General features: G+C 42.6%; 1 protein-coding gene across 1 annotated transcript; it reads right to left on the reverse strand.

Moving 5' to 3' along the window:
* Nucleotides 1-2,305: 2,305 nt before the first annotated feature.
* On the reverse strand, nucleotides 2,306-23,493 carry LOC124269217 (exportin-T-like). Its single transcript, XM_046704233.1, is given in 24 exon segments — nucleotides 2,306-2,396; nucleotides 2,919-3,034; nucleotides 3,619-3,667; nucleotides 4,237-4,304; nucleotides 5,551-5,740; nucleotides 6,273-6,558; nucleotides 6,987-7,129; nucleotides 7,468-7,633; nucleotides 7,832-7,926; nucleotides 8,423-8,542; nucleotides 8,916-8,984; nucleotides 9,182-9,196; nucleotides 9,198-9,311; nucleotides 13,047-13,118; nucleotides 14,212-14,274; nucleotides 14,888-15,083; nucleotides 15,504-15,583; nucleotides 16,783-17,052; nucleotides 17,828-17,911; nucleotides 18,211-18,429; nucleotides 18,964-19,033; nucleotides 19,461-19,517; nucleotides 20,965-21,050; nucleotides 23,103-23,493. Coding segments are annotated over 24 exon segments (2,775 nt in total). The 5' UTR covers nucleotides 23,163-23,493; the 3' UTR covers nucleotides 2,306-2,309.
* Nucleotides 23,494-24,866: the final 1,373 nt, after the last annotated feature.

Consider the following 24,866-nt stretch of genomic DNA (forward strand, 5'->3'; position numbering starts at 1 on the left):
TAGGAGGCCTTGACGACGAGCTAAGGTCAGTGCTGCTGAGACAGGCGTCAGATGATCTGTTAAAACTGCTGGTCCTTCTTTTGCATCAGTAGGGCCGAGTAAATCATTCTGTCATCTTCAGAGGTCGTGTTCAAATCTGGAGATAAGTGTCTCATTTATTGTTCTAGATCTATTTAGACCGAAGAACATACTCGTCATGGTTTCTATCTGAACCAATTTCCGATCATCAATCTTGTAGTACTTGTTCTTGGCATCGGAGATCAGCTTATAGTTCTCATCGATGTCTTGCGCTTTGAAGAAGGGTTCCATATTATGCGTGGAGAACTTCTTGCGCTGAAATTTGGCAGATGTGGCGTCTGAACCTTTGTGGCTTTGTTAAATGCTGTATCTAGGTTCTGAGGTACCGCTACGCAATCGGGTCGATTGGGGGTAGTGTAATAGCATCTGCGTCATCTTCTTTCATCAGATAAGTCTGCGCCTTATTGCCACTCTTGGAAGGTGATGAGAGATCTAGATTATTGACCATCCAATATCTTATCTCTGCATCTGAGAAAATAATTCCTCCATCATCTTCCATTCCATCATCATAGATAAGAGGTTGTTGCTCTTCTGATGTAGGGCTGTGTGGCTCTATCTCTATATCGTTTGACGCTTGTGGAGATCTAGTTGTAGGCTTATGTGCAGACCTGTGAGGTGATCGACGTGGTGATCGGCGAGGTGATCGTCTTGGTGATCTATATCGATAGGTTGACCTTCTTGGCGATCTATGAGGGGACTGATAGCTTCGCGAAGCTCTTGTGTAGTCCCTTGCTGATCTTTTAGATGAAGACGATCTGGGTTCAGGTGTCCTTCGCGAACGCCTTATGCCAGCCGAAGCCAGATCGTCCGGTCCTGGGGAACGATGATATGACCTTAGCGAAGGCTTGCGTGTGGTCTGGTGATCAGATTCCATATCTGAGTATGGCCTTGAAAGGTGATGATGATTCTTCCCGCCGCGAAGGCCTTCGCGAAGGCTGTACATCTGGGTCCTTCGTCGAGGTGGTCTGTGACTTCCTTCAGCGAAGGCTGCATTGTCGTGGCTGCTACGTTGACAGATGGTGCCCTGGGGTGCTGTCACGTTGGAGCCCTTCGAAACTTCGGACCCTGGGATGGCTGCTTCTCCAGTCTATAGTGGCCTTCCATCATAATCATGATCTGTTTCCTAAGATCGTTTGGGATGATCTGCGACGTAGTAGATGGTGCCCTTTCTGCTGTGTTAGCGGTGGGGCCCTCAGCGATCTCGTCTGACATCAGTGTAGAGGCATCAGGCTGCTTGTTGATCTCTGCTGACGTCACTGTCGCTGTCACTGGTCGCTTCTTGTGGCGTATGTCGGGTATGATGATCGGCTGGTCATCGTAGAGGCCCAATTCTGCTGCTGGAACGATCTCGTCTGAGAAAGTTCTCGATGACTTCGTAGATTTCCCTTTGGAGGAAGACGCTGCCCTGGGGGTACGAAGTCTGCGTTGAGAAGACGTTGAGGCCCTCTTGGACTTTGTCTGCGATGACTGGATGTCTGGAGAGGCCGGTCGCTTCTTAGAGGTGACGGACTGCATCCCACGTCCCTCTTCCGATGGGGTCTCAAGCAGAACACCAGACGGGAGGGGATCACTCGACAGCAGTTGACTGGATGGGCAATCCGACGTATCGGCCATGTCTACACCTAGTTTGCGTGACCTATCTGCAACACGTCTCAAGACGCAAAGATGGTATTTATCAAAGGCAGAATTGGTTAAATTTATGCAGTAACTGCAACGTGAGTCAAACGCACAAGGCGTAGTACAACTAGGGCATACCACATGCGGATCCGCAGCGGAAAAACGTAATCTACAAATAGTACAGTTTTTCATCAATGTAAAACTAGCTGAACAATCACGAACTCACGTGAATAAACAGTAGAAATACGATTAATTATTAACGCAAATAACTGAAGGATACTAGCTATACCTTTATAGTAAACTATAAAAGGTAACTAACTAAGAAAAACCAAAGGATATAGTGTGTAAGGAGACACAGGCGCTCTCACATCCTGCTCACTGGGCGAAGAAGGAGAGAGTGAAGCATGAGGCCAGAGGGTGGCGACACCTGTTCCCGCGCTTACGGCAGGGGAGGTAACTCGTGGGTGAGTACCAATTAGTGATTTTACATTGAAGGGAGCTTCAATTAAGGAGATACAAGTGTTCCACTATGTTCGCAAGAGGAAGGGGACAAGCAAAAGAGCATGAGTCAGGATAAGGAAAAAATATAACTGCTGTTTTGTGGGTTTATATGTTTATACTCCATTCAGGTAAGAAGATATTACTGAACCTACCCTCTTGTCAAAAATGCTCTTCAAGCACATGGCACATTCACCCAGAGCCTGAAACAGCAACAGTGAGTGATTGAGTGAGTGAGTGAGTGGCAGTAACCACAAAAGGAACTGAGTAGAAGAATTTGTTCAGTTTTCTCCAAATTTGAAAAGTATTTCTGTTATATTACAGTTGTCAGCTTGATTTTGAAGGAACACTGAAATGACACAGGTCCCCTCTGGTGAACCCACAAGTATCAGAATGGTGCTGACAAACCTGGGTATAAGATATTGCAAACTGGGATTAGTCACATTTTCTGGCATGGCAGGGGACACAACAGCAGAAGGAATGATAATTTGGGCGAGGGTGCTTACCTGGTTGGCCATGCATGCATGGTAAGGGAGGTAACTCCACGTAGTGGGGGGCCGTATACTCAATAAAAAGGCTTTTTTTATTTATTGTACAATCTTTTATTAAAACATTGTTACAACTGTCACATGACATTTTCAGTCACAGAAAATGCATATATGTACCCCAAGGAAGATCTTTATGAAAAAGAATGTATGATATATAACATCGGACTGTAAACTCACTAGTGCTGTTTGACCATCCGTGAGGTCAAAGGTTGGTTTCATCGGTGCCAGGAAACATGCGGGAATTATACTCTTGTACAGGAAGTCAAGGAATCCCACAATGCCATTGTTACCACCTGAAAGAGAGGCCCAATCTTAGACAATGGCTGCAAAACAGACATCATCTGACTTTTTGTGATGCTCACTCCTCGTCACAACACAAGTAATCATGATAAACATGGCCGTCCAAATCTGTATGATGTTCAAAAACCTAATTCCCATATGACAACAGCAGTGTAGGAGGTATTGGTTTCAGTTCTTAACACTGTTTCAAATATCATTACTGGGAACTAAAATTGGAGCACAGCAACATCAGGGACATGATTTAAGGTGGGTCATTGTACCCAGTCACATGACTTGCAAAAATTCAGAGTTCATACAAACAACTGTTTTCACTTTTCAAAGAAATTTTTTTGTTGGAGGTTAAATTAGAGTACTGCTGTACAGCTACAAGTGACCCCAGAGGTACAGCACAATCCTGTACAGATTAACACACTGAGGTCTTCACACAAATAGGATGTCTTATGTTCATTAATAACGTCATTTCCAAGGACTTAAACACAGTTTGATGCAAACTTCTGCCCTGGTATTTTCGATGGTAAAATGGTATATCAAGCATTTAAACAACAATCTCTTCAACACGTGGAAACTCTCAACTCACCCCACGCATCGATGAGTTTCTTCAAGATGTTGAAGCACAATTTCTGGCTCTGAAATTGAACAGAGGACAAAAATAAACGAATGCTGACATCCATGTGGGAATTACATTCACATTAGCACTAAGCTTTGTTAAAATGGACCTTCATTTTTTCATGCGAATATTTTGGTCAACAAATGCAATACCTGAAGAGTCAACATGATCAATAACATGAGATATTGAGTTGCTCCACAGCTGTCACTGGCTGTAGTTTCCACACCAGGCACACAACAGTGTAGTCCGGTGTGTGTCAGTCAGTGTTAATATTGCAACAGGCGACACCAACAGAACACACGGTTCTAGTGGTAATTTGATGTTGCTCCATCAATGTGTCAAGTATAGTGCAGGGTTAGATCAGATATTAGTTCTGAAATACCACTGTACAGTATATGTCATGGCAGATAGCTCCAAGTCTGACAAACTGAGGATCATTATCAAGGTGATATCGTTAATTCAGGCTGATCCTGTCATACCTAAGGGAAGTAATCCTGAATAGAGACCTGCAGTTCCAAGTGCCCGACCACAATGCCTCTACAGATCAGTGTCTGACAACTGGTCTAGATTGTTTAACTCAGCACTTACCTGAGGATCAGGCATCTCCACGGCGCCCTGGACGACGGACATCAACACCTGGTTCAGGTTCTGCATGTCTGGAACAACACCGCCATGTTATATACTGAAGTCCCTGTACTCTTGTGATACTTTCTGAATCAACAGAAGCTGTAAAGACTGGGCGACACCATATATCAGCTATACCTAATAAAATCTGGGAATGTGAGACCAGTCAATACTCTACTCACTTACAAGAGACATTACTTAAGATTCAGTGATTTCATTTTATGTTGGAGAATGGCCACATGAATGATCATACATGTTAGTCGGCTTGCGTGTCAGTGTGTTGGGGGATGGTGATGTGGATGAGTGTGGAGCTCGGGCTGGGCCTTGGCCAGGGGCTGGGGCGGTTCATGCTGAGGCTGAGGCTGGGCTAGGGCAGAGGGACAGGGGCTGGGGCTGGGGGCTGGGGCAGAAGGGCTAGGGCTGGGGCAGAGGGACAGGCTGGGACTGAGGGTCTGAGAGTCTGGGGCTGGGGCAGAGCGTCGGGCTGGGGCTGAGGGGCTGGGTCTGAAGGGCTGGGGCAGAGGGACGGGCTGGGGACTGAGGGTCTGAGGGGCTAGGTCTGGGGCAGAAGGCAGAGGGACGGGTTTGGGCTGCGGCTGGGACTAAGGGGCTGGGTTTGAGGGGCTGGGGCTGGGGCTGGGGCTGGGGCAGAAGGACAGGCTGGGTCTGAGGGACTGGGGCTGGGGCTGGGGTTGGGGCTGAGGGGCTGGGTCTGAGTCTGAGGGGCTGGGGCTGGGGCAGAGGGACGGGCTGGGGCTGCAGCAGAGGGCGGGCTGGGGATCAATTGTGCCACCCCCCAGGTTGATATATAAAGAAGCATTATACCTGAGACAGGAATAATAAATGTAGTAACTTTAAAATGCATAATAATTAGTCTGACTGACTGACTGAGTTTGGTTTTACGCCGCTTTCAGCAATACTCCAGCAATACATCACGGCGGGGGACACCAGAAATGGGCTTCACACATTGTGCCCATGTGGGGATTCAAACCCGGGTCGTCGGCGTGACAATTGATGTATCTGGTCCAACACTTCTAAGTTAAGATGGTAGGAAATGTAGTAAGTGTTTGCCGGGACAGGCCTTGGGTTGGGGCCACAACCAAGAATTCAATATATCTGAGCTTCAGACAGGGGTTCAAATGTACCTCATACAACTTAAAATAGCAGACATATTTTAAGGAGCTGAATACTGGGCTGCATGTCTACTTATGTCTTCTCTCTGTGTAAGTGACAATGACTGTACAACACTTCCTGCTGTGTGGAATACTGGGTTCGTACCTTGAGTTTTGAGGACTTCTAGTGCATCATGGGTAACGATGGTGGACAGGAACTGGTAGTATCCTCGCTGCAGCAGTTTCCTCTCTTCCCTCACCTCCTGATCTCGCTCATCAGCCGGAGATGACAGAACTTGAAAGATCGTCGTCACAAACGGCATGAATACCTCGCTCAGGAACGGCCCAATGGCGGACTGAAACAACAGTAAATCAGATATCAGGGTTAATGATTATGTTTTGTTTGTAGTTTAATGGTGCACTCACCAATACTCATTGCACAAAATACACGTCGGTAGCGTAAAAATAATTAAGCCTGAGCCAATCCAAAGAAGCGATCAAACCATTACTAAAGATGTCAGCTATAACAGTAAGTCAAAGAAGTCACCAAATCTGACCTTCACCTTCATAAAGTCAGTTCTTATGACTGGCCGTGATTGATGGGAAATATTACAATCCCAAATCCCCATGGGAGATTCCAAATCAAGCAATAAGTAGCATGTCTAAATGGTTCCAAACAATGTAGACAACTGACAAGCAGACAAGCAATACAGCATACATCTGTAGTGGAGTCACAAAATTCCTTGCTGTTAAATTCCAATGACACACAATGAACCAAGTCATGAAGTGAACCCCCCTCAGGCTACTAGGGACCTATTCTGATGTTGAGTCTCCTGATAATATATCATTGCATGTTCTCTACTGGTTGCTATGGCAACATGAACTCACCTTAAACTTCATGATGAGCTGATTCATGAGTGGGATGAAGTCGTACATCTCCTTGGCCTCGGGCTGCTTCAGGAGGTGCTCCAGTGTGATGGGGATGAAGGGCAGGATCTCGTCCTCCATGCACACCACCATCCGGTGCAGGTACTGCCGCACACCCATGTGGATCAGCTGGCGGTGCACGGGCGTGTTAAGCGCACTCAGGAACAGCTTCAGCAGCTCCGTGAATGCTGCAATGCAGCCGCTCTGCTTCATTGTCTGCTGGCTGGAGAAACCCTTGCTGGCACGGCTGGATGGAAGAGAGTGAGTGAGGTTTTTGATGCTTTTAGCAATATTCCAGCAATATCACGGCGGGGGACACCAGAAATGGGCTTCACACAGGATGAAAGGGAGAGAGTGGGTTTAGTAAGTGAGTAAATGAACAGTACAACAGTTAGATCATGGTCTGAAAGCTTAGCATGAGAGGAAAGTCTGCACTGGCACCATTCATAGGAAGTACAGGTTTGGAGCTGACAAGAACTCAATCAAAATCAGAGCCAATTACGGATCCAAGGCACAACAACTCTGCACAGCAAACTGTGAAAATTGTTTCCTAAAGAAAGTGCTGAAGGTGAAAACATTTAAGCTTATTCATGGCAAGAAATTATATGAAAATAACCACTCCCAAATCATACATGCTCCATTCCTAAGTGGTGCGGAGCTATTTATCGATCTCACCTTGCTAAAGACATGGCGGTAGAAATACATCTAGCATACAACAGTCTACGGGACTCATCCGTCTCAGTGTACAGCTTTGTCAGCAACTCTTCAAATTTGTTCGCAATTGGTGCCAAGAGATTTTTCATCAGCACTTGTTTCTTCTGGAAACACAAGAAACTTATTTTATTCATCTCTGGTGCAAATAGCCCAACATAACAAAAAGGCAAGTGCATGAGCATAAAATCAGTGATTGTTAACAAGAAAGGGTTTCATCCAACCACATAAAAGGCAATGTTGCTGATTTATAGAAATAATTGCATTTCTTGAATTTATTAGAAGACATTCATAAACCAAACAGATAAAAATGCCAACATGACATTTTTTCAGTGTCAGCAGCCTTGTTTATACATCTGTCGGAGACACTAAACAGAACACAGATCAAAATGTTTTAGGAAGTTTCTGACAACTCTTGTGACATGGCACATATTATCATACTGACCTCTGGTGCCAGGGTGCTGGAGACGACGAGTATACCAGCTGACTCATACATAAACAGCTGGTCATCGTCCGACAGGAGGTGCAAGTAGCCGTTGTCCGGGGTGTTGAGGACAAGGAGGTCCTGGAGCCGTTTGAGGACGTCCTCCAGGTAGGGCTGCATGTGGCCTCTGAGGGACACAGACACATTAAATACAGTCTTGTCAACTTCTGTTATCCATGTCAATATTATTCACTAACCATGTCAGTATTATGTAATGATGTACTGTTTTGACATCATTAATCCCCAATATTTCTAGGAATAAAGTGAATAAAATCTTAAAACAGGAACTATCTTTCATTCATAACAAGATTTGTGTGAAACTTACTTTAATCCCTTGATGAATCTTGAAAATAAGTATGACGTGCGACTACGGACTTTCGGAGACTGGTTGCGGAACCCCCTCTCATCTAAAAACGCCATCTGAAAACAACCAGTACATGAAGGAGACATCCAACTAAGGGGGCATAGATGGATCCAGTGGGGGGTGCAGGGGTGCGCAACCCCCACCCACCTGTCCTGAAAGTTTATTAAATGACCATTGAAATGGAAAATGAAGTGTGCATCCCCCTTTCTCCAAAAGTTGTATCCACCCCTAGCATATTTCTAGCAGAAGACTTTGACTCCAGGCTCCTCAACCATGTTATTCTAACATAACATCTGAATCATGGTAAGGAGTCCCTTGTAACACCTGTTGATTGTGTCAGAACTGTATGGACAACTTGCAGGAAAGACGTCCATCATAATCACACTGATAACCTTATCGTTTGAATCAACCTCAGGGCCACCAGGAAATATTAGTGATAACACGGCTGTAGATCCAGCACTCAGACACTTAGGCTAATGCATCACAAAGCTGACTTCGGAAATACATAATGGCTGACTGGAGTACAGATGTAAATGTTGTGATTCAACTTACCAGAACCTCTGGGATGTGATCTGGTTCGCAGCTAAAGAACTTGTCATATCGGACGACGGTCTCAAAGAACTGGAGCTGTATCATGACATGTCCACTGCAGCTCACGCGGCTGGTGATCAGCTGGAGACACACACAAACAACACCAGGTTAAACAAACCTCGCAGTAATCACGTCAGAAAGTCTACCAAACTCTAGTGCACAGAGAGATTTACAAGACACTCTTCTAACTTTGTTCACATCTATGTAATGTATTCTGAAGAAAGCATTGCAGTCTCTACCGCTCATAAGAGGTTTCATATTACTGTACTTAATCCTCACTGTCACTCCAGATCAACTACAGTGATTTAGCTATAATTGGGTGGTATTTTCGTTTGCTGTTTTTGTGCTGCATGCACGTGCATGTCTTGTTGGTGATGATTCAGGCTGCTGCTGCTGAGATGAGTCCTAATCAGATAGTCACATGTTAGAAAACATATCAAGGAAGCCAACTAACCAGTCTCATCATTTCCTGAAGGGCGGAAGCCTTAGCGAGGTTGCCGCTGAAGTGTTGTCCTTGAGACGCCTGTAGACAAAAGAACATACCAGAGTTACACAGCAGTAAATAATTCTGATATTTGCATGATATAATGAGAAACATTTTATAATGTCAAACAAACTTTATATAATGTCTACCCTATTCCAATCAATCTTTAATTGATCACTGATTGCTCTTTTATCGAATTCCAACAACTAGGTCATCCAGCCCATTATTCTACTGACCGGCACAGCCTCCCCCCAGCATGTACAGCAGGTTGATGGCCATCTCAACGTCCTTCAACTCCACCGCCTCCCACTGTGGCAGCGTCCGTGTCACGATGTTGTGCACCGTCACAATCACCAGCTCCGAGTCCTGCAGGGAGACAACAGCCATGTATTCCACACACATCAGTCAGTCAGTCAACCAAACTAACTATTAGAGTTTCCCCAGAACAAACCACCATGTCGTACAGATCCCTAGCGATGTGATCCCAGTGAAGGAGACTAGGCTCCCACAAATTGTTGGCCTTACAAGTTCTTACATTCAAGGGCATTTGGCAAGCAAATCGTTATTTAATGCATTGGCTTTATTATATTGGGTATCCAACACAAGTTTGGGTTTTAACTTCAATTTGGGACATACTGCTACTTAGTACAGACTTAGGGCCGAATACCAGCCTCAGGACATGTTATAACATGGATACGACATCTCCCACTCTCAGAAATCTAATTCCACTGCAGGGCTTCAATAAGACATGTGCCTTCAATACGAACTAAGGTCTAGAGTCTAGAAAGGACACAGAAAGGAAATATACCACGTACCGATGGACACACAAAAATAATCCCTGATTCTTGACTGGAAATATAAACTATTTAATGGAAGTAATTATCAAATCTATCAATACAGCTTCCTACACCATTATATTACTTAACAGAACCCTCATAAGTCCTGTGTTGACCCTTGACACTAGGTAAGTGAGCAGGCTTTTACGCCGCTTTTAGCAAAATCATCCACCAATATCACAGCGGGGTACACCGGAAATGGGCTTCACACATTGTACCCATGTAGGAAATCGAACCCGGGTCTTCGCATGACAAGTGAATGAATGCTTTAACCACTAGGCTACTCCACCACCCCCTCAACACTGGAGGGGAAGGGGTGGGATGGGAAGTTGTATGGTAGTTGAAGGTAAAACCCTTCCTTTGGAATGATCTGAGTGTACTGACACACATCATGAATGCACATCAACAACCAAGCGAGTGTAGGTGACTCCTAACGTCAGAGGGTTCAGTATCACCGTCTGATCAGTGTAAAGTCATCATTCATGTTGCAACAGGCGACACCAATGCTACAAGCTGTGACATTGGTAATTTGATGTTGCATACATCAGGCTCAATTGTCTTATAACACTGCTGGTAGGCCAGTTGTATACTGATTTTAACTTTTTTTTTAAATGTCTGTTTTATTCATTTATATGTTAAAAAATGTCACAGTAGATGTCATGTGGCTATATCAAATTCTTGCTCAAACTAAATTTGTTCTTTCTGCAAAAATAGATTGAAGCAGCTACAACATTAGACATTATTGTTTATATCCAAGTGCTGTTTATTAATAACAAGAAGACAAAGTCATCAATATCCCCTGCAATGGTAAAATACTCTTCATGAATATGTCAGTTAGTTACAACTATGTCAAATGTTTTAGTGTGTATATAGCAGTGAGTGAGTAAGTTTAGTTTTATGCCACATTTAGCAATATTCCAGCTATATGGCGGCAGTCTGTAAATAATCGAGTCTGGACCAGACAATCCAGTGATCAACAGCATGAGCATCGATATACGCAATTGGGAACTGATGACATGTGGCAACCATTTTGTCATGGAAACGTAAAAATATATTATACTCAGAAATCCAAAACTACCAAAAGGCACCAGTTCACCACTAGACCTGACTATCTGCCAAGTTTGGTGAAGAAATATTGAACAGTTTTAATGTTCTGCTCTGGAAATGTGCATGGACGCAGGGACGGACGGATGGAGTGCGTTTTAATACCCCCCACAAAACATGTTGCGGGGGTTAATAAATGGGTTATAGTTTTGCAGTAAACTAGCAAAGTTCCTATTTCAACGTATGACATTATATGTTTGGGAGTCTTCACCACGTGCTTGATGAAAGCCTCGAGTTGCTCTCCAACTGTCACTGGCTGTAGTTTCCACACCAGGCACACAACAGTGTAGTCCGGTGTGTGTCAGTCAGTGTTAATATTGCAACAGGCGACACCAACAGAACACACGGTTCTAGTGGTAATTTGATGCTGCTATCTACCAAACAATCTACAGATTTTAGCAGTGTGTGGCAACAAGGCATAGTTCATAACAGAGATGAAGTGAGTTAACTGTTTGGCAGTATTTCAGCCATACAGAGATGAAAGATAGCATGCAAGATACTGTGGTACGTACTGGGATACTGTGGTACGTACTGGGATACTGTGGTACGTACTGGGATACAGGAAACACTACTGCAACAAAGTGCAATATGGCAGACAAATACCCTCACTTGTAATCATCAACACAGTGTGTAAGTGTGTAAGCAATTTCAGCTCTACAGCTGTCACTGGCTGTAGTTTTGACACCAGTCACACAACAGTGTAGTCCGGTGTGTGTCAGTCAGTGTTAATATTGCAACAGGCGACACCAACAGAACACACGGTTCTAGCGGTAATTTGATGCTGCTTTCTACAAAACAAATAAAACATTGACACAATGTAGGGGACAGTCAGAATTGAGTGTTACAGCTTTGTTCTATAGTGTTCTGTTATCAGAAAATCCTTCAAATACCTGGTAATTAACAAGAAAATCACAGTAACTATGGAACTAAAACAAAAACTCTAAGACAAATATAAATGTGTTTAACAACATTTTACTCCTGGATGCATACTTGTGGAAAAACTAAGTCAACAGTCAGTGATGTAAAGGTACACAGTATTATTGGTATATCAGTTTATTGAGGTTCATTCTCTCCATGATAGGTATCACAATACTAATGCTCTAGTCTGTATATTGGGTGATTTCATCATGTATTTAATGTTATAAATTAGCCAAACACCTTCAAAATGTATTCTGTAATTTTAAAACTAAAAGGCAAATCCTCAAAGTTCTTAGATACATTGTGTGAAGCCCATTTCTGGTGTTCCCCCGCCGTGATATTGCTGGAATATTGCTAAAAGCGGCGTAAAACTAAACTCACTCACTCACTCCAAGTTCTTAGTGACTTCTCAGTTACCTCCCTTAAGTGCATGCACTTCCTACACTTCTGCCAAAAACATCCATGTCTCAAAGATGGCAGCGTGGTCGGTCATTATCACCAGCATCTTGTTATGTTCTATTTATTAACTTTTCTGATTGCTTCTGAACTCAAACTACAATGATATGAATCTCAATCAAACACTGTGAACCTCCAGCACCTATCCCTACCATCATGAATATTGCACTGCATGGATTTCATACTGACGTCATCAGTATCAAAGTATCATTTTCTGTAGTTTCCAAGTGTTTAGAAATATTGAGAAGCACAAAACATGATATTGATGATAGATATGTTGTAGGTAGTAAAGTTTCAAGTTTCAACCTGTGACACTATAGGTCTGGTAGTCTTCACCAAGTGCTTCATGAAAGCCTCAAGTTTCTCTCCAACTGTCACTGTCTGTAGTTTCCACACCAGGCACAAAACACTGTAGTCCGGTGTGTGTCAGTCAGTGTTAATATTGCAACAGGCGACACCAACAGAACACATGGTTCTAGTGGTAATTTGATGCTGCTTTCTACCAAACAATCTACAGATTTTAACACTGTTTGGCAACAAGGCATAGTTCATTACTACTTTTAGATGCAATATACTATTGAGACGAAACACTACTGCTACAAAGTGCAATATGACAGTCCAATTCCCCTCACTCTGTCAGGGTACCCAATAATTGCCTCCATGTAGAGGACCCAAATGGGGACTCCAACTCTGGTGTTCTCTACCGGCCAACTCATTAACCAGTTAGCTACCTAGCATTTCTTGATACCTCCTCCATTGTTGTTAAAATGTTTTAAGTCGCACTCACCAGCTGAGCCAGGTTGTTGAAGATCACCTTCAGCTGTTTCCGATACTCCTGAAACATGGCCTCATCTTCCCCCTGTATCACGTGACAAACACACGGATTACACACAACTTACAGTTGTAAATCAGTTCAAGACAAAGTATTCCATGTTGCTTTTTTGTTGATCGTTATTGAACACCACACTCAGCAACATTCCAGTTATCTGTCGGCGGTCTGTAAATAATCGAGTCTGGACCAGACAATCCAGTGATCAACAGCATGAGCATCCATCTACACAATTGGGATGTGATGATTCCTTTCGAGACATCCTGACCAATAATAATAACAACAAATAATAGTGCATATTTATAATGTGCACATATCCACGCTCATAAGCATGCTCTTGGCGCTACATAAAAATACATACATAATATATACAGAGTTGAGAAAATGACAATGAATAGGTGCATAATGCATAAACATATTAAGGCTATTGACGATAATATTGAGCAAAGAGGTAAGTTTTGAGATTTGATTTAAAAGAATCCAGAGATTCAGAGTGTTTGAGGTCAAAGCGGAGAGAGTTCCACAAGACAGGGGAAGAGTAGGAGAAAGTTCGGTAGCCAAACGTTTTATGTTTGTAGTTAGACACTGTGAGAAGGTTTTGCTGCAGTGAGCGAAGTACCACTGACTGACTGAGTTTGGTTTTACGCGCTTTTAGCAATATTCCAGCAACATCAGGGCGGGGGACACTAGAAATGGGCTTCACACATTGTACCCATGTGGGGATTCGAACCTGGGTCTTCGGCGTGACGAGCCAACGCTTTAACCACTAGGCTACCCCACTGCCGCAAAGTGCTGCTGTGAGCAAAGTATGCGGGCTGGACTGTAGGGGTTGATCAAGTCAGCAATGTAAGGCGGAGTTTGGCCATGAAGGGACTTGCATGTCAGTCACAGCGTCTTGAATTGGATCCTGGCTCTCACGGGTAACCAGTGGAGCTGCTTTAGAACTGGGGTAATGTGGGTGTGTTTAGAAGTGCGGCTGACGATGCGGCGGCTGTACTTTGGACTTTTTGTAGTCTGTCAAGTAGGGTGTCAGGGAGGCCAATATAGAGACTGTTCACTACACACAAAGTTGACCTTTGACTTAAGATTTTTAAAATGGTAAAAAGTACAAAAAATCTGTTACCTCTTGGTCGAAATTGTAAGAATCGTCATACTTCATTTTCTTGACTATTGTGTAAAGGAGACCCTGCCAAAGAAATAGAATCAATGTCAGCACAACCAGATACAAGAATACAACAACATCGTATGAACATTTTCAGACAATATACGAAACATTTCATCTGGCCATATAAATCGAATAGTTCCCATGATGAGATTGTCATCCTTCACTGCTGAATACCTCATGACAGTTTATTCTCCCCAAGTATGTATGTGATGTAGATGCAGAAAGTAGGAGGTTCATGTCTACTTAATCATGTCTATCATTGGCATACAACAGGGTTTAACGGCGACAAATTACCACATCCTATATCCATAGAAACAGCTGGCCCTGAAAGCTAAATTTTCTTCACTCGCTCATTAATTGCGGAATTTCAGACTTCCTTTATTTGGACACAAAATGATTGTAACATAACAGGTCCTAATAATTTTGTTTAGTTTGGTAAAATAAAGAGAGAAATATCCTATCTAAAGTTGACAGAATTGTGGAAATGTCCCAACAAGATTACTGTAGTTCTGTTTCAAGGAAGGAGAATTCCACCCTTGGTTAGCACAGGAATACTTGGTAGAATCAGTAATGGTGTAGTTCAATTAGTGCAGAAAGGAGTTAACTCAAAGCAGTGTTATATATGAAGTCCTACCTCCATATTGTCCCTCTGTTTGGGCGAGAGAGGAGCTATTTGTTTCAACAAGTTGATGTATTCTTGAGAGAAGTTTGCAACAGCCCCAGACACATCGTCATCTTCATCACCAAGGAACCGCAGCATGTACGGCACTTTGCTTTCCAGCGCTTGTAGAGTGTTATTTGCAGACTGTGTATCGCCACTCTTAGCTAACCTGCAATGGACATAGTCATTGAAGAATGGTTTGTGTCTTGGTAGATATAGATCACACAAAGTAACACAAAGACGAAAGTAACCAGAGACTTTGATGAAATGCACACAAGTGTATTGTGCTGACAATCTTACAACTCTAATAAGGAAATTTGAGACTTGAACCTGGCAAGGGGAACATCTGGCATGGCAAGGGGAAGTAACTCTGCACACCCCACACCCCTACAATTGTCAGGCGTCGAAGTTAAGGTATTATTTTGTTTGTCACATCAGTAAGCATGGTAAACACTGTGACAACCACTGAATCCAGACTGAATCTGTGAACGTTTGTATGAAAAACAATCCACTCAATTGGTGTTCAAACTCTAATAATCATTTCCTGAAACTACAAAAAAGATGCAGAAAATATTAGTTGAGTACTCACTTCTGCCATGATGTCAACAATGCAATGCCAACACCATTGATCAACTTGGACAGCTTGGACAGGAAGTCCCCCTCTTCATCCTTCAAAACAGATATAGAGGCATTAGGCATGTCATATTTAGTATGATTTGACTAACTTGAAAAAGGCAACATCAGGATTCAAACCCACAACCATAGGTTTATTGTGAAGCTAAATAAGGAATCTCTGTACAGTCAACTGAGCGGCTTAGATGACTGGGACACCCACGCCCCCATCAGCAGCAGTGACTGCATGGTATGTGTGCCAGCAATGTTACAGCCATATCATGACATTCTGTAACACAATCCAGTCTGGACCAAGCAAACCAGTGTCTGACCAACAATCCTCCCAATCCCAGCATTTATGACAACATGGCATACTTGGATCATGTTCTTCCCCAGAATCTAAGCTATGTTCCATGGCCGTCTTTAGCTGATGAACAAAATCCTTTTGAATGTGTTACAACACCATCATCAGCAAATAATCCAGCTTGTAAATAGTCAAATGAACACAATCAAGACAACCTAGTAACTGGAACTGCGAACAATGGCCAGTGTCATACCACTTGTATCTCTCCATCAGGTCTCATATTAAACACAGTCACAAAAAAGAGACCATCCGGGTTCCACTACACTAAATCAGTATCACATGCTCCCTGCGCGAGACCTGTATGTAAACAAGTCAAGAGAGACAGAGACATGTGACAGCTGTGATTGGATGAAATAGTGTAAGATGTTTGTTTTTTAAAAGCACATCCAACCAGTAATTAAAACTGAGCACAATTTTAAGTATTTAGTGCTGTCATTTTTATCACCATCACTTATGCTTATTGTGTGTACAGATATTTTCCAGTAGGTGACATTTGGTGCGGAACTGGGGTTGATGTGTTCCGCTTCCTGTGCTCGCAAAACGAGCCGGACAAGTTGGCCAGATATTGTGTTTTATGGTAGTTTAAAGGCCAGAGTGTACCCATGTGTACATGGAATGGCTGTTGATAGCCTGTCTATTTTTTTTTAAATTATAAGGTTACTATAGAAGTCTATGGGAAAACATTTGGTGGTGTGTAACCTCAAAAACAGTGTCTTGGTCGCCTATTTTGACCAAAATGGTTGATGGAGTCCAATTCTAACCTGGAATCATCCATCCCTTACTCAGCAGATAACATTCTTGTGATGATACATCTTGAAATGAAAAGCTTGTAATGTAATCATTATTACAGCAGTTTGTCATTTATTGTTTGGACACTAAGTGCTGCTCTTACCTCCGGTGGGTTGAGCACGCCAGCGTTGTCTAGAAACGTCATGAAAGACTCCACAAGTTTAGTCTTGCTGACAGGATCCATTCCCTTGCTGATGATCTCGTGGATACAGTCACACGCACTCTCTCTCACCAGGGGCAAGGACAGGAACCGCAGCAATGAAGATACAAACTTGTCATTGGCAATGAGGCTGATGTCAATCCAAGACACAAATTTGCCCACAACGTCCAGACAGGCACAGGTTATTTCAGGTTTGTTGGTTTCATACCCTGTCTGAAAACACAATAGACAAAGTCTTCTTATATCTGGCCATCATAGACTTTAAACCACATCCCCAAACATACAACGTCCCATGTCCACTAGTACCGACAAACGTACTACATTCCCTCTATCATGGTAGATAACATAACATACGTCCCATGTCCACTAGTACCGACAAAGGTACTACATTCCCTCTATCATGGTAGATAACATAACATACAACGTCCCATGTCCACTAGTACCGACAAACGTACTACATTCCCTCTATCATGGTAGATAACATAACATACAACGTCCCATGTCCACTAGTACCGACAAACGTACTACATTCCCTCTATCATGGTAGATAACATAACATACAACGTCCCATGTCCACTAGTACCGACAAAGGTACTACATTCCCTCTATCATGGTAGATAGCATAACATACAACGTCCCATGTCCACTAGTACCGACAAACGTACTACATTCCCTCTATCATGGTAGATAACATAACATACAACGTCCCATGTCCACTAGTACCGACAAACGTACTACATTCCCTCTATCATGGTAGATAACATAACATACAACGTCCCATGTCCACTAGTACCGACAAACGTACTACATTCCCTCTATCATGGTAGATAACATAACATACAACGTCCCATGTCCACTAGTACCGACAAACGTACTACATTCCCTCTATCATATTAGATAACGTTAACAATCTCATGACAACAACAGGTTGCTGTGAAAGAACAGTTTTAACCCAGAATCTGTCGGTGTTTCTAAGGTGTTTCCTTACCATGATCTGGTACCAGGAGTCGGCCAGCTGTGCCACACAGTGGTCCCGCATCGTGTCTTTAATCACAGTGTTCCGCTGTGTCTCCTGTAAAACAAGCCAAGATGTCACTCGTCATAGCATCATAAATTGATCTATCTAGCATTGATACAGTCGTAACTGTGGATGTCCAACAATAATTCACTTTGGTAGTCACTACTAGATTATTCTGCTTCAAAGTACAGCAGAACATTGTCAATTATGTCTTAAAAACTTGCAATTACTGCACAATGACTTAATATCAACAGTCACACATTGTAATTGTCAGATACACTGGGGATCTGTTCTGACCCCGACTACTCTGAAAGTACATGTCATGGATACAAATGCCCAATCTATTCTCTCACTTGTGGTGTGTGGACAATCTCTCGGTCCACCACCTCGCTGTCGATGGCCAGCAGTATCCGTAGGAACATGTCCACAGCAAGGTGACCCAGAGACAAGGTGGACAGTAGGTCGTCAAAGAATGTCTGCCATCGGTGGGGATAGTCCACAATGAACGCAAGGGAAACAATCTGGGCGACTTTATTGCGTAGGAAGTTCTTGCCTTGGCTTGCTTCATTTCCCTGAAGTAAAAGAATATGAATGTGTACCATTCCTTAAATATCTCTCAACATCTGATGGAGATGATCTGATATTCAGCTGGGGATAACACTGATTGTTTGTTGTTGAACACTGCACTGAGCAATATTCAAGCTACATGGTGATGGTCTGTAAATAATCTTGTTTGAACCAGACAATCCAGTAATCAACATCATGAGCGTCGATCTACGCATTTGAGATACGACGTGTGAACCAAGTCAGCGAGCCTGACCACCCAATCCCGTCAGTTGCCTCTTACGACAAACATGGGTTACTGAAGATCAATTCTAACCAGGATCTTCACAGGTGCTGAGGATAACAACAGAACCCAATTTGAGCCTCATTTCAAGTTTTACAAAACATAGTGATAAAATGTTCTGTAGGATATTACTGGTATATTTCCTGGGGACTCGTACGGGTGGTCACATTCTTACAGACATGATAAACCAGGTTGTTGATATAATGAGTGAAATGAGAGCATAAGAGGGTTGAGAGCAGCATGAAGGGGTTGACGTTACCTCCATTTGCAAACAGGCATTGATGAAAGACTTGACGTTGTTGTGGTCCTCTTGTGTGGACTGTGCATAACTAAAACGAGAAAAAAAGTCGACACTGAACATGAATGATGATAAAGTAATCAGGGATATAACTTCACTGAAACACTGAGTGGTGGCAACACAAGAAGACACTCTGAAAGGATGAAACTCTACTAGCCCCTGGGGTTGATTTAACTTCACACTAACTGAATCAGGTTGGCAGGGAATCGCTATATACAATCTGTCAATTTAGAAGCACTCTGTTCTTGTATTTATTTGGTATCATCGTCATCATTGAGTAGTGAGTATGGTTTTACACTGATGTAAGCAATATTCCAGCAATGTCACACACTGTACCCATGTGGGGAATCGAACCCTTTTCTTCAGTGTGATGAGCAGACGCTTTAACCATTAGGCTACCCCGCCGCTGTAAATCAATGTTAACTCACAGTTCCTACTTGGTGTGATATAGTACATACCTGTTCTTCAAATAGTGTTCCACAACTTGTAAACAAAAGAACTTCACATGGTCATTGCTGAAAAGAAATATTAAAGCCATGTAGGTGAGGTGAGGTGAAATTGGGTTTAACGTCGTGCTTGAGAATATTTCGCTCATATGACGACATGCATGCGTGTGCACATGTATGTGCGGCTGCTTGTACTAGCCCAGACTTAAGCTGGTTTTTAAAGTGCTAGCCCACCTCTCCGGGCGGATGCTCTAACTACTACACCACGGAGGCGGTCTAGAGCCATGTATGTATAAAGGTCATACAAATGGAGACAATTTACTTCAGACATGAACAAGCCATCAGTGATCTGTCATTGTGTAGTAAGTCTCATGAATAACGTAATTTTATGTGCTTATCGCTGCACTCAACAATATCCCAGCTAAATGACGGTGATCTACACAGTTGGGATATGATCACATGTCAACCAAGTCAAGGAACCTGGCCATGCAATCTCATTAGTCACCTTTAACAACAAGCAAAGGTTGCTGATGATCAATTCTAACCCGGATCTCCACAGGTGAATATCATAAGTAGCCATGATCATTTTCTGTTTTCTAAAATTACTGGCAGTAGTCGACAACCAGTTGACAAACTGTGAATCATGTAAAACATGAAACATATTACACCATCCTCAGCAAAGTATTAAATAACAAAATCTGAAAAGCACTTATTTATTAAATTGTAAACTGTTGTGTACACCACACAACAATTGATTATACCACTACATGATGTTACAGGCAAAACTGCAAAATGGAGGACTATTTAACATTTCACTTAAAGACAAACAAACTTAGATAATGCTGTACACACAACTACATCTTCAGAGAAGCTCTTGAACAAAACTACAATAGGCAGTATTTTTTTCATCATTAGCTCTGTGAACCAGTACCCAAGATTACAACCACAAACTCACAGAGTTAGGTATAACTTTCATAGTTCTTTTTAAACAAAAAAATATGTAATGTATTTATGTCAATAAATCATACTGCAGTATTTGTTTCAAACCATCAAGATTCCACTCAAACTTTCATACCTGCATCTAGGCAGGTAGCTGTCATGTGGCACGATAATCTTATGACTCACAGAACACTGTGGCTCACAATCACACAGACCTGTCAGGGGGTGGAAATAACCCATTGCTCGACGTCCCAGTCCAGTGTTTTTTTCTGTCGGGCAAGCAAATTTGTATATCACTATGTACAGACTGTCCAGTTGACTTTCTAATGTTAATTATGTTGTTTATTTGAAAATCTAAAAGAAAATTGGCCGGTATAGTGGAAAAATTATCAGGGCAAGGGATTTTACATGTGCCACTGTACCGGAGTACACGAGCAATTTTAAAGTTATTTCCACCCCTTCCTGTTCATGACAAACATAACAAAGGTATCAAGCAGTGAAAGATGTGACAAGCTTGGACAAGCAGTAACACATCAAGCAGTAAAAAAGATGTGGCATGTTACAAGTTCCGACGTACCTGTGATACCTGCCACTTGTTAGTGCTTGTGCACAGATCTTCCATCCATCCGGCTGCTGCTTCAGTTCTTCGAAGTACTGCAGGGCCTGGTGAGACAAGACATCACTATAGATACCGCTTGTCTTCATAATCCAGTGATCACCAGCATAAGCATCAATCTACGCAATTGGTATATTATGACATGTGTCAACCAAGTCAGCGAGCCTGACCACTCGATCCCATTAGTCGCCTCTTACGACAAGCAAGGGTTACTGAAGACCAATTCTAACCCGGATCTTTACAGGTGAGTGTTTGATGAAAACATTCAAGTTGATCCTCGTTGTATAACTGTCACTGTCTGTAGTTTCGACACCAGGCACACATCACTGTAGTCCGGTGTGTGTCAGCCAGTGTTAATATTGCAACAGGCGACACCAACAGAACACATGGTTCTAGTGGTAATTTGATGTTGCTTTGATCAATGCATGCATGGTGTTTCTACATTATACTGATGAGGTTAAATCTAAAGGAACCATGTTTAGTTCAAATAGATTTGTTCCATATTTTCATATATAAATGAAGGAAGTTAAGTTCTATGCAACTTGCCTACCTCTCTCTGGCCCTTTCAATACAGTGGTTTAATTATCACAAACCCAAGTTAAAGCATTATGATATCAACAGGATCTAGAAGTTCTTAATGCTTTGCAAAAAGATACACACTGATGATTGAAATCTCATAAAAAGAAACAAATTTGAACATTGCCAGATGAATAATTTAGCATGTTCAGCAGACTAAGGGCATCCAGCTTTATTTTACACACAAGTAAATTGTTACCATTATATATGCACATACCCTTCATGGGTTTTCTCAAAGAGACACTAACAGATTTTACCTATCCATCATATTTACCATTAATCTGATCTTGAGAACAGGTTGATTTCAAATGAGAATTCAAGCATGAGAGGTTGACAGTAATCCTTCTAACATTTGATCTTATCTGAACACGAAACAGTATCGATGATATATTGTGGCAGTTGTTGGTGACAATACTTTTCTATGATCAGAATTTGGCTTCTGGAATTTCAAAGGCACCTAGTAACTCTCTAGATGCCACATTAATGATTATGTTGTAAGAGTTCACCGTCTTGCCATAGAATATGTTGAAGCAAATACACAGTACATATGACGGCTAGAGTGCAGTTTACTGGGTGAAGAACCAGCCAGCTATGACTGCCGGACGCGGAGCAATTATTGCACTATAGCACTCCCGCTGTCTCGCTATATTGCTGCTTGCTTCACACGCCAGTGCTTTCCTCCAAATACGTGCACTTCTTCAGAGGCAAACAATTGAAACTTAGGGAGCCGACACATAGTTTGAGACAATCAACCCTTTCAATTGTTAGGTTTAGGTACGCTTTCCGATCTTTAGGTTTAGGGTTTAGGGTCCTCAGGGTTTGGGACCCTTTCCATCCCTTAGGGATGGAGTTTGGGTAGGGACCCTTTCCAATCCATAGGGAGCTTGAACATCTTTAGAGGGATACAACATTTTCCAATCGGTAGGGTTAGACCTTACCTTTGGGCAGTGTAATCTGACTACATCCAACTGAAACACATTTTGCCCCATCCGGGACCGTCGGTACAGTCCGAGAAACAATGGCGTCAAAAAATGAATGGGAAGGGTGTGGCACTGCTGTGAGAATGACCTTTTAAAGGAGTACTCATTAACAGTGATGGTGCTCGTGGTCCTGATGTAGAACATCCACTAATCATGTCACGCGTTAACAAAGTTGGTAATCCGGGAAAGCCTGTTCAAGACCCAGCAGCGCGCTATTTAATCTGAAAAAGTGCACCGGTAGTGCACTACTCCCCATAGGACATGCTATTGATTTTAATACACACCAAAACGTCTAAACGACACAAGCGTCTACATTTGTGGCCTAACTTGGATCACTCAAGTGAAAGTTCAACATATCATTTTCCAGGAAGTTACATAATTGAATTCAACCCCAAACATATGTCATATTTTTCTCTAATGTCTGCCGATTATAAAGGAAAGAGGAAATGACCTGACGACAGTTAATTCAAAAACTTGCCACGATTACGGTAGAACACAACATGCATGTGAGAACTTGGGACTATCGTTCTTCACATAACTTACCCTATTTTGGGCAAGGCTGTTGCCTTGAGAGCCCAACCCCTGGAGCGCCAGTTCGTCCATAATTGTCTCTTCCTTAGAGAACAGGTTAAAATGTTAAAATGTCAATATTCACAAGCGTAAACGTTGATACACAAACGTTGTTTACATCGTTAAGTTTGGCTATCTTCTACATAACCACGCCGTAAGCGTGACCCGCTTCCTAAACGATCACATATGCGGTGTTTCTTGCGGTATCTCGTCAAATGATAAGTTTCAAGTAAGCAGTGTGGGTCAGCTGTTCATGTGACGTAAGTGTTCGAAACTACCCATGGTTATTACAGCTCATTGCAATCACTGCATTGCATCTGAACGGTTCCACGTTTCATCATCGGCCCATGCGTCAGCCTCCATGTTTTTCGACATGGGTTTATGTAAAAACACACCACATATCCTACTGCGGAAATGGATTAGTCAGAAAAATTCCCCGCAATGTTCTAATTTTAGCAACCTATTTGATAAGAATTTAGCAACGTGAAATCATCAAACACCTTGTATATTACTGAGTGAGGCGTAAAGAACATGACAACGTGGTTGGTTGACGCTGTGTAGATGATCTCCACCTGGGAGGTGACCAAATGTACAGGGAGACGCCCAATTGGTATTTCGGGTTGAGCCCCTGGCAAAATAAAAAAATGTGTGGCCATCTTTTAGGGCCTCTGGGAAGCAGTAAACGTGTCATCCATGGCATGTCGTCCCTAACACTCTGGAGATCCACAAAGCCTCAGAATGTATCATGTTGCAATACACAAACCCCAACCCCCACCCCACCCTGACCGCAGCTCAGGGTGAGTATGGTTTTACGCCGCTTTTAAGAATATTCCAGTAATATCACGATAGAGGAACCCGAAAAGGGCTTCATACATTGTACCCATGCGAGGAATCGAACCCGGGTCTTCGTTGTGACACAGTGAAGGCTTCAACCACAAAGCTATCCCACCTCCCCTTACACACTTCAGACACAACATGACAGTCAGAGAATGTAGACTACTGTTATTGTGATAAAACTGTACACCGATATATTGATGTTATAAGAGTACAAATCATTCTAACGTAACCATGCAGAGACTATATCATAAGACGACACCGACTACCTCAAACCAGGGAGACTATATAACGCGTTGTAGATTATCCCTGCTCAAACAGAGAAATGTCGGTGAACTTTCAGTTAATCTAAATCGGTCAGCGACTCAAAACATTACACTACATGTCACATATATCTCACCTTGTGCGCTTGGTTCCAAAGTTAGTTTTGTGCTGGAAAGTGAACAGGTGACATATGAATATGAAACCACAGTATTTTTTAATTCAAATTAGGACACTGTTTAGTCCAACTAGACTAACATTAAGTTCTGAAACAATAATTTTTTGGTGAAAAAATCAAGCCTCCATTTAAATTGAAAAGGAGTCCGTGTGAGTTGGGAGATACAGCACCTGAGAGATCTGCAGCTGGACTGTCTTCATTTACAGGGCTATTGCACTATATGTGAGGTGAGGTGAGGTGAAATTGGGTTTTACGTCGTACTTGAGAATATTTCGCTCATATGACGACGTGTATGCGTGTGTATGTGTATGTGCGGCTTCTTGTACTAGCCAAGACTTAAGCTGGTTTTATAGTGCTAGCCCACTGAGACACCATGCCGCAGTGAAGCATGAATACCCCACTCAGACACATTATACTGACTCCGAGCCGACCAGTCCTTGTTGTACCCATTAATGCCGAGCGCC

The sequence above is a fragment of the Haliotis rubra genome, unplaced genomic scaffold, assembly GCF_003918875.1.
Source record: "Haliotis rubra isolate DU_JTF1 unplaced genomic scaffold, ASM391887v1 Scf143, whole genome shotgun sequence".
Lineage (NCBI taxonomy): Eukaryota > Metazoa > Mollusca > Gastropoda > Lepetellida > Haliotidae > Haliotis > Haliotis rubra.